The following is a 19,612-nucleotide window of genomic DNA, read 5'->3' on the forward strand; positions in this document are numbered from 1 at the left end:
AACCAATTGTTGGCTATTGCTACAAATATATCTGTGCTACGTATGGCAGCTTTTGTGCTCCAGGGTCACAAATGTGTTTTCATGTATAGATCGAACTTAAATAATAGCACACGTGGTATAAAAGCATAGATGCTTGAAGGAAACCCATTCGGCCTTGACTGCTGAGATTTGTTAAATATGTACTGTATGGCATTTTCTAAGCAGTGATATTGTGCAGTGTTTTGTGCAGAATGAGAGAAGGGTGTTTCCTCGTCTATTTTCTCACGCCGGTTGTAAAGTACATGCAGTGTTATGACACTGTTTCTTTCTGATTTGTTCGTGTGCGTGTGTGTGATGTCGCTTAGATCTGATCCCTCCAGTCAGACATGACAGCAGAATTTCTTACGGTCCATTCGATAGACACACACACACACACACACACACACACACACACACACACACACACAGACACACACATTTTGGGATTATTGTTCCTACCATGCTCCTGACAGGGTGTTAAAACAATAATAATAACACATTTAAAAGCACTAGTAAGTTTTAAGAGCATTTAAGCACATTTTCTCTATTGCTATAATGCGTCCAGATATTTAATTAGTGTGCTCTGTGACCTGATGAAAAAGACAACACTATGCAATACTTTAGTAATATTTATTGCATGCTGTTTTAGTATTTGTTATTATTTATAAATATAGATTTCATTTGTATATTTTCAGATTTATTTATTTTTATAGTTCACCTTTAGTAAATAATGTTATTTTTTCTGATTTTTATTTCAGTTTTAATTCGAGTAATTTTATACTATCAGTATTTATTAATATAGTTTCTATTCTTTATATTTTTTTTCATGTTTCAATTTAAGTTTTATTAATTTTATGTGCATTTTTTCATCTTTAATAATTTTTATTTCTAAATTATCGATTTAGATTTAATTTATTTTTATTTTAATGTATCATAATTTATTTTTATTTATTATTATATATCTCCTATATTTATTAAACTAGCTTTATTTATCTATATTTTGTTTCATTTTAACATTAGTTTGTTTTAATAATTGTTTAATATGTTTTTGACATTTTTATTAGTTTGTATTTCTTTATAACATTTAAATTCAGCTTTAATTTATTTTTATTTCAGTTACAAATAATTAAATTAATACATTTTATTACAGTTAGTTGCCAACATTCTAACTTTTGTTTTATTTTTAAAAATAGTTTCTCATCTAAAATGTATACTTTTTTTATTCCAGCCTTATTTCACAGCTTTTATTAGTTTTTATTAGAAAGTGAACTTTCATCAGCCCTAAATAACAGCACGGATTCCCCAAACACAACGCAGCTAAAATTACCAGCCAAGGCTTCACTCTTGTTGGTGGAGAGGTTTAATTTTAGCAGCTCTTGAAGCAGAAGTGGCCCATCTTCTGCTTTAAATGAGGCAAAGGCCCCGTGGAGAGAAAAATAGGGTTTTATTTCGTGCACAATAAATGTTCCTCCTCTAGATGTTCTATAAAACGTAGCAGCATCACTCAGAAGTGGGTTGGTATGTTATATAATCATGTCAAAAAGCTCTTAAGACACATGCGCGGGAAACAACCAAATCCTGTTAGTGTGATGTGAGTGAAGGAGATGTGTGGAAACAGGAGGACCGGAAAAGAACAAAGACGCACGCTTGGTGGAAATAAGATGAGACGCAGTGAGTCAGAACAACTGGCAGAAAATTCACAGAGATAAAAAGATTTTAAAAATACAGAAAATACTTGGGTGAATTTCACAAAACCAGTCAAGAACATGTACGGGTCATATTTCACTTTGTAAAAAAAGCAAAAAAAAAAAAAAAACTATGTATAAATCTTGCACACTACTCAAAATTTCATCATCATCAAAAAATAAAAATTAAAAATACACATTAGCAGATTTTTTTTTTTTTGCATGTGTTGTATGAGACATATGTTTCATCTGAGCCAAACATTCCAAATAAAATTTTCCGTTTCTTGTTTGGTTAATTGATTAATCCCTGATTTAACCTTTTCTCCATTCCCCAGATTACCTCCCTTGTGTTTAAAACCCTGTCTGTTTGGTTCCTACTTGTCTTGCAATTGTCAGTGTTACTTCTGATAATGTTATTGATGTTCATTAAACTCCTCTTTTGATCTAAACCCTCCTCGTGCGCTTGATCTCCACGCCAGTATACACACAGTCCGTAACAAAAATAGGCATTTTTATGCAAAATATATATTTTTTCTATTGGTTTATTGTTGTGATGCACACTATTCCAAAGACAGACGTTTGGCTTTTGTAATCATTAGTTTTGAACCAAAACAGCTTTCTTTTTGCATGCAGTTAATATCACTTCAGCCTATGACTGCCGAACTACTTCCAGCACACTCTTCACAATCCTGGAAAATCATGTTCCTACCTACACAAATAAACATTAATGCTTTCAAAAGGCAAACATCTTTCTTTAGAAGAACATGCATTGATTAAATATGCACAAGGATAGGAAAAAGAACTGTTAAACAATGTGAAATGAACCTTTTCTCATTTAATCTGTTGTAATTGCAGTCCGTTTGCATTTTTGTTTTCCAAGATGACGGATTTTGTTTTTTATATATAATTGAGAAAATGATCCATATCAAATTTTTTATTCATATACAATCTACTGTATACGTACACACATGCATGCTAAATAAGGATGGATAAATACAATGGATAAATATGGATAGTTATCTTTCAAAAATCCTCTTCTTCTGCCCTGGATTTGATCCTCTGTTTTACAACAATAAGTTACGCTCTTACATTATCCTATGAGCACACACACACACACACACACACACACAAACACACACACACACACACACACACTTATGTGCCCTGAGGGAAATCCATCCCTCATTTAATCTCACGTTTGGGTGACTCAGCTGCATGAGAAACATGAGATTGTGTCATTGTGCATGACAGTGTGTGTGTGTGTGTGTGTGTCATAATGATGACCTTACTCGTGCCTCAGTGTGATGACAGGCAGATGTGGGCGCTCTTTCTTGTCATTGTTGCTGTTAACTTGCATAAGACATGTGACACACACACTCACAGTCAGTAAAGTTAATAAAGCCAGTTCAAAGTAAAGTGTAAATGATCCAAGCAGACATCTAATATATTTTCTGAAGACCATGTGATTTGTGTTAACCTGTGCAAAACCTGCTGTTTTAAATCTAGGGTGTTGTGCTTGGGGTTGCCTGTATTTTAGCACTTTAAATGTTACTCCTTGTCTTTCATTTATAAATGTAACATATGAAGCTGTCCCACATTCGTGATAGGAATCAAGGAGAGGCGTTTCTTTCATTCTTCAGATGCAGCAGTAGAGGATTGTGAGTCGGTGTTGTACTCCTGCTCTGACTTTAATCTAATTCAGCACGCATTACTCAACGCCCTCAAGGAGATGCTTTTTCCTTCAGTAGAACTGTGTTTTGCAAGCTCACATACCACATACCGACTCATATACACAACACAGATGTCAGCAAGATCTCCTGTGAAACTCACTTATGAGTCATTTACACTAGGTTTTATAACAGCATACATGTGCATGTGTGTGCAGAACTAGTGCACACACACACACACACATACACACACACACACACACACACACACACACACACACACACACAGGTCATAGTATTCAGCTTTGTGGTGCTTAAGATAAGATGACTGAATTACGAAACACTCGTTGCTGTGACCTTCCAGTAAGCACCGTATATGAGAGAAAGGGGAAAAAATCCTTATTGTTTTACACAAACAGACATTAGTTAATTTTTCTTGTGTGTACCACAGAATGTACTGTGGCACAAAGCATGTTTAGTGTGTGTTTTATAATCCACAATGCATTTTTGCCCTTATTTGTAAATGCTGAATTTACTATTTTTAAATGTTTTTGTAAACTGTGTGTGTGTGTGTGTGTGTGTGTGTGTGTGTGTGTGTGTGTGTGTGTGTGTTTAAAAATAAGTCCCCTCTGCTCACCGAGGCTCTATTTATTTGATCAAAAATGCAGCAAAAAAGATTTATTATTTATTATAGTAAATAAATATTATTACAATTTTAAATATCTGCTGCTGTAACATATTTTTAAATAATTTATATAATATATTCCTGTGATGTAAAGCAGAAATAATACAGTTTGCATTATAATTTTTTTCAGAATGCTTTGATGAATAGAAAGTTCAAAATAGCAACATATTTTGTGACATGTTAATTGTTGTTTATTCCTTTTTTTCTTACAAAATCATTGACCTTAAATATAAGCTAAAGGTTTGCACTTTATTTTAAGGTGTCCTTGTTACAGTGCAATTACACATTTAAGTGCTGGGTAATATTAATGAATTACATGCACTTACTATATTGTTAGGGTTAGGATTATGGTTACTTTCATGTAATTATGCATAATTAATTGTTATTATAATAGTAAGAACATGTAATGTGTAACAAGAACAACTTAACAAGCAAAGTATTACCAAAATAAATTAAGACTTAAAAACCCGGCCGGAATTATAATTAAATAAAACAGGAAATTGACAATTTAAAAAATGAGGAACAATTATGAAATTATGCTAAACTGTCTCCTTTAATGATACTGAATACTACTGAAGATGACTAATTCTCATAACACGGCTAATCAGCGTATTTCAGAACCATGGACAGCAACTGAGAGCTGTAAATGACGTTTCAGAACCATGGACAGCGACCGAGAGCTGTAAATGACGTTTCAGAACCATGGACAGCGACTGAGTGCTGTAAATGATGTTTCAGAACCATGGACAGCGACTGAGAGCTGTAAATGACGTTTCAGAACCATGGACAGCGACTGAGTGCTGTAAATGATGTTTCAGAACCATGGACAGCGACTGAGTGCTGTAAATGATGTTTCAGAACCATGGACAGCGACTGAGAGCTGTAAATGACGTTTCAGAACCATGGACAGCGACTGAGTGCTGTAAATGATGTTTCAGAACCATGGACAGCGACTGAGTGCTGTAAATGATGTTTCAGAACCATGGACAGCGACTGAGTGCTGTAAATGATGTTTCAGAACCATGGACAGCGACTGAGAGCTGTAAATGACGTTTCAGAACCATGGACAGCGACTGAGTGCTGTAAATGATGTTTCAGAACCATGGACAGCGACTGAGAGCTGTAAATGACGTTTCAGAACCATGGACAGCGACTGAGTGCTGTAAATGACGTTTCAGAACCATGGACAGCGACTGAGTGCTGTAAATGATGTTTCAGTACCATGCACAGCTCCAGCTCTCACTTTTTTCCCCACACTGCTGCTGGAGTCTAATGCTAGAACTCCCAGAGACCGGAGAATTCCAAAGCTCTCGTGTTTCACTGAGAATTGTCTTGCCGTGGAAAACAGCCCAGAGAGATGCCCGAAATAAACCTGGCATGATGCCCAGTTGTCCATCAAATAAGCCTTGCCTGATGTCAGACAGAAGTGCATTGTGGGAGAGTCAGGGGATTGGAAAAGTGAGAGTGCTGATCTTACCATCCAGATCCATGATAAACAAACCCCCTCCACCCCCCAAGAGTAAACTCTGACCTGTCTGCCAAGAGATGCTGGCACCTGTAATTCAGCTGATTTCACTCAAAGTGTAAGAGCTGGCTTCTTTACGGTTATGTGAGCACTAAAGATGCACACTGAATTCTGATTTCCTTAAAAAAGTCTAGTCTTTTCAATCTTTTACCAAAAAAAATTTAATTGTTTGACTTTTGGAATGACCTTTCTTTCCTACTGATGTCACCCAGGCTGCACATATTATTGTATGTTGCCATATCTGAAAAGCTTTTACGGCATTATTTTAGTAACCTTGAATTCAGGTCTGACTCCTTCCTTGTATGTGATGCCCATTTTCCCACAGTTAGTTAATTTTATTTAATTGTATTTATTTATTTATATTTATTATTTATTTTATTTATTTTTTATTTTTTATCAAACATCCTGTTCTACTTGGCATTAGATGATGCTTTCCACTTTCCACAACAATATGTTCAAGTGTAGACCAATAGGTTTCCTCTGGTACATCTGCAGTAATGCCAAAGTTTTGTTTTAATATATATAAATATATACATAGAATCTAGGAGTGTCTGTAGATTAAAATAAGGAACTATAATTAGATAATTTGATTAAATGTAAATAATTACATTTCAGGGCTGGAATGTGCCTCAGGGATCCCACACTTGTTAACCAATGATTTACTACATAAGGATTAAGGATAAGGATCTTACTTAATTTGTATATCTCAAACAGATAGTGTCTAAACTAATAGTATTCTATTCTACTTCTATTCTACTTTCAATGGAAAGTAAATGGTTTGGCTGCAGAACTCAGGATTTATATAGCTTAAAGGGCAGGAAACATTACAGTTTTTTTCAGTCGCTAACAAGCATTTGTCCAAGCAGTTGTCACATTTTCAAAACTCTAAACACAATTAGCACAGCATCTATCTATTGTGGCCATACCATTCACACATTTCATGTCGTTTTCACACAATATGGAGTCATTGAACACATTTCCACAATGCTTACATATTCTGAACAGACAAGCTATACCTCCCAACAAAATTATGGATCGTTTTTGTAGTATTTACAAATGTTAACACACAACATCCCACAATAGCAAAAACAATGTTCCAAACCTTAGATACAGTATAAAAACCTCTGCTTCTGCAATGATATCAGTTCAAAAACAATTTATCTTAGCTGATTTATGTTGTGTAAATTGGGCCAACCACAGCTGATTCGAATCTGGCTTAAACTCAATGGCAGGGGTTATTTTTTATACAATAAACTTATACAATAAAAGGAGGACTTTGAAGAGTGATGTTTTTGGAAACAGAAACAGTAAAAGAGAAACACTGTAATGTATGGACGAGGAAGAGTAAGAGCAAGGGGCCCAGGGAGAAGAGCAGGAGCAGTGAGAGGAGCAGGAGCAGTGAGAGATGCAGTGAGAAGTGAGAGATGCAGTGAGAGGAGCAGTGAGAGGAGCAGGAGCAGTGAGAGGAGCAGGAGAGTGAGAGATGCAGTGAGAAGAGCAGGAGCAGTGAGAGATGCAGTGAGAAGAGCAGGAGAAGTGAGAGGAGCAGGATCAGTGAGAGGAGCAGGAGAACTGAGAGGAGCAGTGAGAGGAGCAGGAGCAGTGAGAGATGCAGTGAGAAGAGCAGGAGAAGTGAGAGGAGCAGGATCAGTGAGAGATGCAGTGAGAAGAGCAGGAGCAGTGAGAGGAGCAGGAGCAGTGAGAGGAGCAGTGAGAGGAGCAGGAGCAGTGAGAGGAGCAGGAGCAGTGAGAGGAGCAGGAGAACTGAGAGGAGCAGTGAGAGGAGCAGGAGCAGTGAGAGATGCAGTGAGAGGAGCAGGAGCAGTGAGAGGAGCAGGAGCAGTGAGAGGAGCAGTGAGATGAGCAGGAGCAGTGAGAGGAGCAGGAGCAGTGAGAGGAGCAGTGAGAGGAGCAGGAGCAGTGAGAGGAGCAGTGAGAGGAGCAGGAGCAGTGAGAGATGCAGTGAGAGGAGCATGAGCAGTGAGAGATGCAGTGAGAGGAGCAGGAGCAGTGAGAGATGCAGTGAGAAGAGCAGGAGAAGTGAGAGGAGCAGGATCAGTGAGAGATGCAGTGAGAAGAGCAGGAGCAGTGAGAGGAGCAGGAGCAGTGAGAGGAGCAGTGAGAGGAGCAGGAGCAGTGAGAGGAGCAGGAGCAGTGAGAGGAGCAGGAGAACTGAGAGGAGCAGTGAGAGGAGCAGGAGCAGTGAGAGATGCAGTGAGAGGAGCAGGAGCAGTGAGAGGAGCAGGAGCAGTGAGAGGAGCAGTGAGATGAGCAGGAGCAGTGAGAGGAGCAGGAGCAGTGAGAGGAGCAGGAGCAGTGAGAGGAGCAGTGAGAGGAGCAGGAGCAGTGAGAGGAGCAGTGAGATGAGCAGGAGCAGTGAGAGGAGCAGGAGCAGTGAGAGATTGTTTTTATTTTAACCCCCCCCCCCCCCCCCCCCTTTATCTGGGCTTTTTGCTGTTGTTGTTTTATGTTCAGAATGCTCTTCTGTGTTTCATTGATATTTTGTTCACTGTAAGCAATACTGTTGAACCTGTTCTGTTCTATCATACCGTGTTTCTACTGTACTGCCTCCTGCAGTAAACAGTAAAGGGAAAAATAGCTTTTTACTGGAATGCTTTTGAATGTGAACATTACTGTACATTTGGACATACAGTTCCAAACCAAGAAATTTAGTGTAAAACAGTGAATTGCATGTTTTGCATGCAAATACCTGTAAAACTGAGACTGAAAAGTCTATGCAGTTTTTGTAATGTCAACAATAGCCAGTATTTTGAAACCTGGTGTACTTTGATTGACTGTATGTACCTTGTGAGGTGAAAACAAGTGTTATTCTTTGACAGAATAATTTAATTTTGAGTCAGATTTCCAGTGTTTTGGTAAAGTTGGTGTGTGCAGATAAAGATGTGTTCTATTTTGAAATTAAGATTTAGTATATATTTAACAAAATGTGTTTTTGAGAAGAAAATTATCCATTTGGCCAATTGTGTTTTGTAGGTGTGAGTCTGTGTTAAGAGTTTAGAAAAAGTATCTGAAGTATGGTTAAGCGCTTGTTAGCGATTGAAAAAAACTGTAAGAGACTAATGTTTGGAGTATAAATGATTTTAATCTGTGTTTTTTCTGTGTGTGTGATTGTTCACACCACCTAATAAAAAGTGTCTTTTGAAGCAAAAACCCTTGGAGTGCCAGGCGCTCAGATTCTCCTCTGTCCCATCAGTTAACTGGACTGAATTATTTAAACTCTAAACACGTGGGAGAAGTAGAGATTTTCCTTATCTGTATTAATCTTCTGTCTCTCTGTCTTTGCAGGCTAAGAAGCAGGATCTGCCTCGTGAGGAACAGGGTCCGTCCATCAAGAACCTGGACTTCTGGCCCAAACTGATCACGCTGATGGTGTCTGTTATTGATGAAGACAGAACGGCCTACACACCCATCATTAACCAGTGCGTGTAACACACACACACACACACACACACACACACATATAATGTGAAGCCATGTGAAGTTGTTGTGGTTTTTTTCCAAAGAAAAAAACCCTGGCAAAAATATGTTAATTAAATTAAAATTAAACATTAAATGTATATATATGTATCATCTGAGTTTATCAGATGATTATTCAGAGGAATCTGCTTGAAAAAAGTGCTCAGCAAGACACCTTTGCAACTTAAACATCAGCTTCCTCCATCTCTCATCAAATTCTTTCAAGATCAAATCATTGTACCATTTGAAGACTAAGTCCGTCTTTTAAATGAGCATTTTATCAGGCTTCTATGTTAAGGTTTAGTAATTTCACTTTAATGGCAAAGAAAATATTGTTAGTCATTTATTGAATGCCTTATTTTCACAAATATCCAATGATATTTTCAAAGGAACCTGATTAGAAGGAAAATCTCAAGAGGTGTTTTTTCATCTGAAGTCTTCATGATCATTTGAAAGCTGTGCACTCTAACTGATTGAACTGATTGTTTTTATTTTAAGGAGAAACATCTCAGATGCTTCAGTTAAACATAACAGAGAATTCTTTCGGAGAACCTTACGATATTAAAGGGCAAAGTTTTAGCAATAAAAGCTTCCCTTTGAAAGACAGATGACTTTGGGATGATCTGAACATGTATGTAGATTGTAACATTTCAAAAGCACATTGCAACGTGTGCGTGTGTGTGCGTGTGTGTGTGTGTGTGTGTGTGTGTGTGTGCGTGTGGGCATGTTTTTGTGACATATCAGGACACAACTCTGTATAATGACATGGGTATGACACAGGTATTACAAGGAGAGGGTGACTTATGAGGACATAACCCATGTCCCCATTTTTCAAAACACTTATAAATCATACAGATTGAGTTTTTTTGAGAAAGTAAAAATGCACAAAGTTTCCTGTGAGGGTTAGGGTTAGGTGTAGGGTTGGTGAAGGGCCATAGAATATACAGTTTCTACAGAATAAAAACCATTACGCCTATGGGATGTCCCCACTTTTCACAAAAACAAACATGTGTGTGTGTGTGTGTGTGTGTGTGTGTGTGTGTGTGTGTGTGTGTGTGTGTGTGTGTGTGTGTGTGCGTGTGTTTGTGCAAAAGAGATATCGATAACAGGCAGGCTTTAGTTGTGAATAATTCAGCAGAGAAGAATAATCTTGCCCTCGATTTGTTCTCCTTTCGCTTCTAGCGTTTTTGTTTATTCTGAACTCTCTCTTATCTTTTATCTTACCTTTTGCAGAAGTCTTTCTTTGTGTGTGTGTGATGTTAATAGACTTACAGACTCATTAGTTCTGGTCTCAATTGAATGCTGAAAAGGAAAACTAGATTTGCTCTACAGTATAAAGCAAAACACAGTAACATTGCATCTGAGAGAAACGCTTCTGTTTTTATCGATTTTTAATTGATTTAATGTCAGTTTCCACCCTTTGTTTTCTCTGAATCTGAGAAAGTTTCAGGTTCATTTTGCTGCAAATAATTCAAGATTATGTTGCAACAAAGAAAACCAATCACAGTTCCTTATGAAAGTATTACAATGACATCTTGTTTCGAGGGATGAGGTCTGTAAGATATTTAATGCTCACCATGGCTGAATTTATTTCATGCAATAAAAGTGTGAAATATTAATTCAATTTAAAATAGCTGTTTTCTATGTGAATCTCTGTTAAACTGTAATTTATTTTTGTGATGCTCCACTGTATTTTCAGCATCATTCCTCCAGTCTTCAGTGTCACATGATCTTCAGAAATCATGAAAATATGATGATTTACTGCTCAAGAAACATCATCATTTCTGATCAGTTTAATGCATCCTTGTGGAATACAAATAAACCTTACTGACCCCAAACTTTTTAATGATAGTTCAATTTTTCCATGCCCTTTTTCCTGACTTACAGCAGCTTAAAGTCAACATGACTCTTTTTGTATTATCTTAATGCATTTTCCTAGTCTTATTATGAACAATTCATCAGTGTGTGCTGTTATAACAAACAATGTTTGTCTTCATAATCTCCATCGTAATAATAATGACATCCTCCGCCTTCTTTCAGATCAAATCAGTTTTGCACAATAAATCACTTTACAGAAGCAAATGTCTCACGAACGACATTTCATGCTGAATTTACGTCACTGCTGTACAGTATTATCTGAACATCATTTGCAAAAAGACAGCGTGGTCGGTCAGTCCAAACGATTTGGAAACCAAATTGGATTTTTATGCTTTGTGAAAGTCTGAAATTAATTGTTAGAGCACAGAGTCACAGGGAGAAACGCTCCCTAATGAAGCGCAGTCAATGACTCTGGTCGCTCTATCACTATGAGAGAGAGTTCATCTGCATTCATACTGTATGAGTCCGTCTCTGAGCTTCTTCTGTCGATCCTAGAGCTATAAAGCAGGTTGTGTCTGGAGTAGAGAGATCTGAGAAACAATCACTTCACTCACTGATATGGTACGACCATATTTGATGGCCATAAGCAAAATGTGCTCGTATGTGCAAGAACATACGCGTGTAAAACAGGACTGAACAGTTCCTTACGAATATATAAATATATATATTTTTTTTTTATAAAAAGTTATTAATATATATTGATTTTTTTTATGTTTTAAGAAATTCTTTCTTTTCTTTCGAGATGTATTTATTTTAACAAAATAATTGTAATACAATTATGAAAATATATTTTAAACAAAAATATTGTCATTTAATTTCAAACATTCATTATTAATTCTTTATTTTGTTCTTTCTTTCTTTCTTTTGTTCTTTTGTTTATAATAAAAAGTTATTAAAAAAGGTGTCATTTGTTAAAATGTTTTTTTTTTTAATTACAAAATAATTCTTATAAAATTGTAAAAATATATTTGAAATAAATTTATCATGACATTCATTTCAAACATTTATTATTAATTATTTATTTTGTTCTTTCTTTAGGAATTTATAAATATAATAATTACAATAAAAAGTTATTAAAATATGTTTCATTTATTAAAATATTTTTAAAAAATCTTTATTTCTTTTTAGATTTTATTTAAACAAAATCATTTAAATAAAATTATTAAAATATATTTTAAATAAATGTATTACGATATTAATTTGATTTTGTATTAATTCTTTCTTTCTTTAGGAATTTATGAATAAAATAATTCTAATAAAAAATTATTTAAATGTGTTTTGTTTGTTCAGATATTTTAAGAAATTATTTCTTTCTTTCTATAGAAAATAAAATAATTAGAATAAAAGTGATTAAAATATGTATTTAACAAATTTATTATGATTACTTCAAGCCATAAAACACGTTTAATATTCATTAGTTAATTTAGTTATTTTAAAGGTTTGTGTATGAAAATTATATATATATATATATATATATATATATATATATATATATATATATATATATATATATATATATATATATATATATATATATATATATATATATATATATATATTTAAATAATTAAAAATTAATTCTTATTAGTTGCTGGATGTGATATAAACCACAGACAACAGGATCTTTATATGGTTTTATGAGCTCTGAAGACCAGACTCTGATGGAGTGATGGGTGAATGAACTGCTGTAAGGTTGAAACGACGTCTGTTTTTATTGAATTTCAGGTTCCCTCAAGAGCTGAATATGGGCAGAATCAGTGCTGAAATCATGTGGAGCCTGTTTGCTATGGATATGAAGTACGCAATGGAAGGTGAGTCCTTGTTTTACTGTCTCTGTGTGCTCGCTGGAGTGGTTTCTGCTCAGATCTGAGAGCAGCACATGTCACACATCGATTGTTTCCGAGCAGAACTCGAGCCGGTTTTACGTCACAGTTGCTCTGAGTGTTTCAGAAACATCTTATGTGATGCAGGTTTATTCTTCTGAGAATCTTTTGTGTTCTTAAAGGAGCTATATTGTTCGGTTTGTTTTATTTTTACTCTTAAGTCTAACACGATATAATGTTTTACTGCACAAAAAACAGTACATGCTTTCTTTTGCAAATGTGGGCGGCCATATGTTAATGAGCTGTGATGTCATCATCGTGCTTTGTGAGTGAGTTGCTTTTTTAAATGTAGTTTCTATAAATGGTTTGGGTGGACTGGAGAGGAAGCTGTGTGTTATGTCTGTAAACTACATTAGAATTATACTAGAATATTTCTATTGCGTTGTTTGTGATGTTGACGACAGCAGGACAGTGTGACAGTGTGGGTTTTATGGATACATTTGGAACAAACTCTCTAGGATTCAGATTTACCTGTGAAATTTGATTCAACCACAGATGGTCTGCAGTCAAAGGCTGAGACACACACACACACACACACACTGCTGTGCCTCTGACCACAGATTGTTTGCTTGGAAAGCTAAGAGGATGAAAGGCCACAAGCATACACTAACACACACACACACACACACACAATCAAAACTGTTCTTGAAAGTAAAAGGTGAATGGATTGCAAGGATATTCTATCCTCCACACACACACTCACTCAAACACACTCAAACACACACACACTTACACACACACACACACACACACACACACACTCACTCACTCAAATACACACACATGCACATACACATACACACACAGACACACACTTCACACACACACACACAAACAAACTTAAACACACACACACACACACACACACACACACTCACTCACTTAAACACACACACACTCACTCACACACTTAAACACACACACACACACACACTCACTCACTTAAACACACACACACACACACACACACACTCAAACACACACACTCACTCACTCAATCAAACACATACACACAAACACACTCACTCACTCACTCAATTAAACACATCCACACAAACACACACTCACACACACTCAAACACACACACTCACTCACTCAATCAAACAGATACACACACACACACACACACACACACACACACTCACTCACTCACTCAATTAAACACATCCACACAAACACACACACACACACTCACTCACTCACTCAAACACATACGTACACACACACACGCACACACACACACACACACACACACACACACACACACGTACACACACGCCAGAGATGTCCTTTTGCTATGAGGCATGTGAACATGTATAAGTGCTTGTTGGAGGTTTCACAGGTTACAGGACCATCATTAAGTTGCAATAGGAACCAGGTGTCAAACTATAGATTTCACCCACACACACACACACACACACACACTTGCCGCACAGCTCTCAGCCTCTTCAGTCATTTCTTCTTAATTCGGATTGACATGTTGCCATGAGATGTCACAGTAAACAGAAGCTCAAACCTTTGTGCAGTTTGCTCTCATCTGTGTGTTTCTGGAGGACACGTTCAGAAGTCTCTCTTTCATTTGAATATAATCCAGATTAGTTTGTGTCGACACGTTGATGTAGGAGTGAGGCAGAACACATTCGCTCTAAAGCACATAAACACACACACACACACACACTGATCTGTTGGTTTGAACTTGTAGCTTTGCGTTTAGAAACCTGCTTTTTTGGATTTAGCGTTTGTGTTTTGACTCAGTTTTTTTTACTTTTACATCGTCTGTGTTCGGGATCTGGGACAGTCATATTGACTCTGTATTTAACATCAAAAAATAGAGGAACTGCCGGGTGAGATGTGAACAAACTGTGTACAGTAGACAGACGGCATATTTGAAGTATTGTTGGCTCTTTCACAAATTGCCATGGTTCCTTGCTTTTCGATAAAAGCATAAAGGTAATGCACAATCAAACTCATATTTCTGTTCAAAGGTTCTCTTTAAAATCTCAAATAGTTATGAAAAATACTAATCTCATTTGCTCTTTAGCCTTGCTTTGTATGATATAAATAATCAAACTACATTGGTCTCATTCTGCACTGGGTGCTAAAATATTTTCTGCTTTACAGAATAATATTAGCAGTTTTGCAGTGAAATCCCAGCATGCATTAATTTCTGTGTGCTAATTTAATGCATGATGTGAAAAAAATATATATATATATATATAAAGAGAGAGAGTAATTATTTATTGCATTATATTCATATAAATTAATAAATTAAAAAATTAAAAGTTTTACCAAATCTTAAAAAAATTAATAAAAAAATTAATAAAAAAAAAAAAAAATATATATATATATATATATATATATATATATATGCATACATAATTACTTAAAAGTCTTATTTTTATTTAGTAATCATTCATCTCATATGTTTACTATTAATGATTTACTTTTATGATTTTTTATCAATTTTTTCAGCACATTTTGAGTAGTTTGTTTGCCATATTACATTGATATTTTAAAAAATTTAAGTTTAAACATCTTCGCTTATGTTTATTTTAATGTAAAATTTAAATCCGTATAATTATATATAAGAAAAGGATACATTTATACTGAATATGTTTCATTGCAAGTCAGTGTTTTTAGACAGTTTCATCACGCCGCAGGTTGAAATAGTTTGTGGTTTCAGAGCCCTAACTCTATTTTAATATCTCTTTTATAAGTCGGTGTGTTTGGTGGTCTTTTTATTGAGCTTGTTATCAGTGGAAAAACTGACTTGTGGATTACAACAGATCTGCTCTTCCACCCGGAGCCGCCACCTGCCCGACCGGATGATCCCGGCGCTCCGAGATTAAAGCCCGGGATCTGATGCAAGCGGTCCGAGCACGTGTCTGAGCGGCTCTCCGCATGCATGATATACAGCTTGAATGATTCAGACTAAATATAATTCAGAGTAAATATAAATTCACACAATGACATGCCATGAATATCTAACGCAGGTGTTTTACATATATTATCATGATGATTTATTCATATCTAGTAAATAAGAATATGCAACACGCCAGCAATCCTTCTCTCTATCTGTCAATCCCTCTTTATAAAGCTCCTGCTATTTCTTTCTCTCATAGAGTGTGACATATTATTCATTAATGCAAAAGACATCAGGCTCTCAGATTAGGATTTATAGTGTTAGAACAGGTTTCTAGAAATCGCTTGGGTTTGTCCTTAAATGTTAGTCTGAAATGACTGCTTATCATTTATTGTTATGGTTTTGTTAGTAGATTTTTGTGCGTGCTAATAGTGTAATCTATAATAAGATTAATTCACATACATGTTTGTGATAAATGACAATTACATTTTTTCTTACTTTTTTGTGTGTGGAATAATTAGCTCCTGGTTAAAGTAGATTGCAGGTACAGAGTTAGTGAATAAGAAGCACATACAAATAATCCGAAGTGAAGTCCTTATTCATTATTTCTGTTTGGTGCAGCCAACTGTGCAGGAATGACACATTAAACCTTTAAAGGAATAAATAGTTCACTAAAAAAATTAAATTTGTTGAAGATGAGATGAGTTTGTTTTGAGCATTGCATCAGTGCGTCATCAATGGATGCTCTGCAGTGAATGGGTGCCGTCAGAATGAGAGTCTGATAAAAACATCACAATAATCCACACCACTCCAGTCCATCAGTGAACATCTGGAGAAAACAAAAGATGAAACAAATCAAAGTTTTTATCAGCTGTTAGGACTCTCATTCTGACGGCACCCATTCACTACAGAGCATCCATTGATGACACACTGATGCAATGCTACATTTCTACACATCATACGAAGAAACAAACTCATCCTAATCTTGGATGACATGAGGGTGATCACGTTTTCTTTTTTTTGTGTGAACTATTCCTTTAAAGCTCTGGAGGAGGATCATGATGCCGAGTGTAAATGACTCTGGGATGAGTAGATCTGTGCTCTCAGAGGCTTTATCTTAAGGGTTCATTGCTCGGTTAGTTTAACTGAAAGATACTGAGTATATGAGCTCTACAACAAATTATCAAATATTTCAGCTTAAAGAAGATGCCTTTTGCACACATCTTATTTGCCATGAAGATAAAACACATTCAAACTGAAAGCTAGAGTTAAAGCCGGTCAGGGGTTTTATCTATGAGAAGACAATGACAAGCAGAAGGCGTATTCAAAAATACTAATTCATTCTATCTTCATTCTTTGCTTTTCGCGGGATGATAAAAAATACAGGAGAATCCCTGGAAAAATGGGAGGGTATGCTGACATGTATGTATTAAGCTGGGATAAATAAGCATGTTTGGGTTTACACTACACTGAAAAAAAACAAACACAACAATATTAAAAAAATATTTAATGTTTTTTATGTTTTCGAATTGCTTTTATGCTAATAAAAACTGCATTTATTTATTTTTTAAATACAGTACAAATTTAAATATTGTCAAATATTATTATGATTTCATTCAAATGTTTCCCATTTGAATATATTGTAAACTGTAATTTATTTCTGTGATCAAAGTTGAATTTTCAGCATCATTACTCCAGTCTTCAGAGTCACATGATCTTCAGAAATCATAATAATATGCAGATTATCATCAGTGTTGAAAATTATATTTTTACTATGCATTTTAGATTCACAGTTAACAATTTACAAATAACAGCATTATGAATGTATTTACACTAATATCCCTCTTGATTAATGTATCTGATGTAAAAAAAAAAAATGAATTTAATTAAAATTAAGATTAGATTAATAATAAATAATCAAATAGCAAAATAAAACAAAAAAAGGATTATTTATTTATTTTTGTTTGTTTTTTATCTTGCCGACCCCGAACTATTGAATGTTATATATATTCATCAGTTTTAATATAAAAAATTCCTGCTGCATTTAAATGTAAGTAAAAATTACACAATGTTGAGTGGCAGCTTAATTGGTAAAATAGGAGCTGCGTTACGGTTTTAATTAGTTTCATTTAATCTAACTGATGAAAACTGTTTTCCGAAGTCACATTAATTGCATTCAGCAGTTTTAATCTGTTTTCTAATAAACAAAAGCAATCAAGTTTGCACTTACTCTCATTACGGTTGTATTTTGCGGTATGCAAATCATTTCTTGTATAAAACTTCCCCTCCCATGTGCCCCATCAGCCGTGTCCTCAGCTAACGTTTACCGAGAGCGGCGTCTCTTTACATGTTAAAAGACATAATGAAGTTGAGTTGTAGAGTTGAAAAGCTGGCCCATCGTCCTCCAGGGGTCACTTCCTCCAAATGGACAGAACTAACTCTTTCTGACCTGTTTATTCGTTTAGAAGCTCCTGGAAGCACTTAGGAGCGCACGAGTGGTTTCTCACCTAATAGAGACTTTGATGTACTTCCTGTTTGGTGCCTTGAGGCCCTTCAGCTGGAAGATGAAGGTGGTTAATTTGTCTGGACGAGAGACTCGTTGAACTGGAGACAAGCTAATGCATTGCTAATTGCAGACTGAAAGACTTCACCGTGCATGCATGTGAAGGGACGCTTGTGTGTGTTTATTCTACACATGAAAAAGTGGCTTTTATGTAAGTACCTGTTATGCAAATATCATACACTGAAAAAAAAGTTGTAAAAACTCACTCAGAAATTTACACTTAATTGCAAAGAAACTGTAAATAATGCATTGCACAAAAATTTCTGGTGATGAAACATAATGTTTTCTGACATGTACAGTTAACTGAAAATGTATTGTAGGTTAAATTTATCTTTAACTTAAGTTTGTCTTGATATGTAATTACAGTTTTTCTTTTGCTGTCTTTGAAGTATGATTCAAGTGAATGTGCTGACAATACTTTTTGGTCAACTAAAATATACTTCAGTGTCATTTCTACTGAAATGTGTATGTCACGCATTTAGATTTATTTGTAATTACACATTTTGTAGTGATGAAGTTACAATTTAGTGCATGTAAAAAAATATTACCTTTAAATGTAAACCAAAAAAAAAAAAAAAACTACAGTAAAAATTATAACCAGGTATTTTAAATGTGCTTTGATATGTTAATCCACAAAATTCAAAATAAAAGTGTTTCTTTAAAGCACAACAAAAGGCTTTTTAAGTGAAACTTTGAATTCAACATTTTTACAAAGTGCTAAAAGTATTAAGAAATAGAAGTATTTTCAATAATATTTTATTATCTGTATATTTTTCAATTGCAATATTACACAATTGATTAATAATAAACTTCAGTAAGTTTTATTATTAAATATACATTTATAAATAATTTATATATATATGTATGTATGTATGTATGTATGTAATTACTTATTAAATAAAAACATTTATTTTAATTTATTTAAATCTTACCAACCCAAAACTTGAGTGAGAGTGTACATTCATTAATATTATTTTGTCTGCAAGTAAGATTTGAAGTACACTACAAGTGGACATTCAGTACAATTAAACACACTTTTCTTTTTTTCACAAGGGAAACATTATTTCTCCCAATAATGACAATTCAGCCATCAAACAGCACAAAATGAGATATTTAGCAGATGTTCATGCTGCTCTTTTCCATGCAATAAAATATTTTGAATGAGAAAAAAAAACTAAATTCTCATGTTTATCATAAAAGTAGCATTTCTTTTATTCGGTAAAGCAGGACAGCGCTCATCTGACATATCATCAGGCTCCTCAACGGGCTTGTTTCACGACACATGACTCCAGTCGATTTGGGAATGATAGTCGGGAAGAATTTGATTGTCTATGGCACGAGGGAGACCATTGTTGTGAAAATTGTTC

The 19,612-nt window shown here is 35.1% G+C and overlaps 1 protein-coding gene across 3 annotated transcripts in view; it reads left to right on the forward strand.

Moving 5' to 3' along the window:
* LOC127977834 (protein unc-13 homolog C) overlaps positions 1–19,612 on the forward strand; it is a 118,698-nt gene that overhangs the window by 59,617 nt on the left and 39,469 nt on the right. For all 3 annotated transcript variants that reach the window (XM_052582989.1, XM_052582987.1, XM_052582988.1), the window contains 2 exons: positions 8,887–9,020; positions 12,661–12,746. In XM_052582989.1, the coding sequence (XP_052438949.1) occupies positions 8,887–9,020; positions 12,661–12,746 (220 nt within the window). The remainder of the gene's footprint in view (positions 1–8,886; positions 9,021–12,660; positions 12,747–19,612) is intronic.

This window comes from Carassius gibelio, chromosome B18 (assembly GCF_023724105.1).
Source record: "Carassius gibelio isolate Cgi1373 ecotype wild population from Czech Republic chromosome B18, carGib1.2-hapl.c, whole genome shotgun sequence".
Classification (NCBI taxonomy): Eukaryota; Metazoa; Chordata; class Actinopteri; order Cypriniformes; family Cyprinidae; genus Carassius; species Carassius gibelio.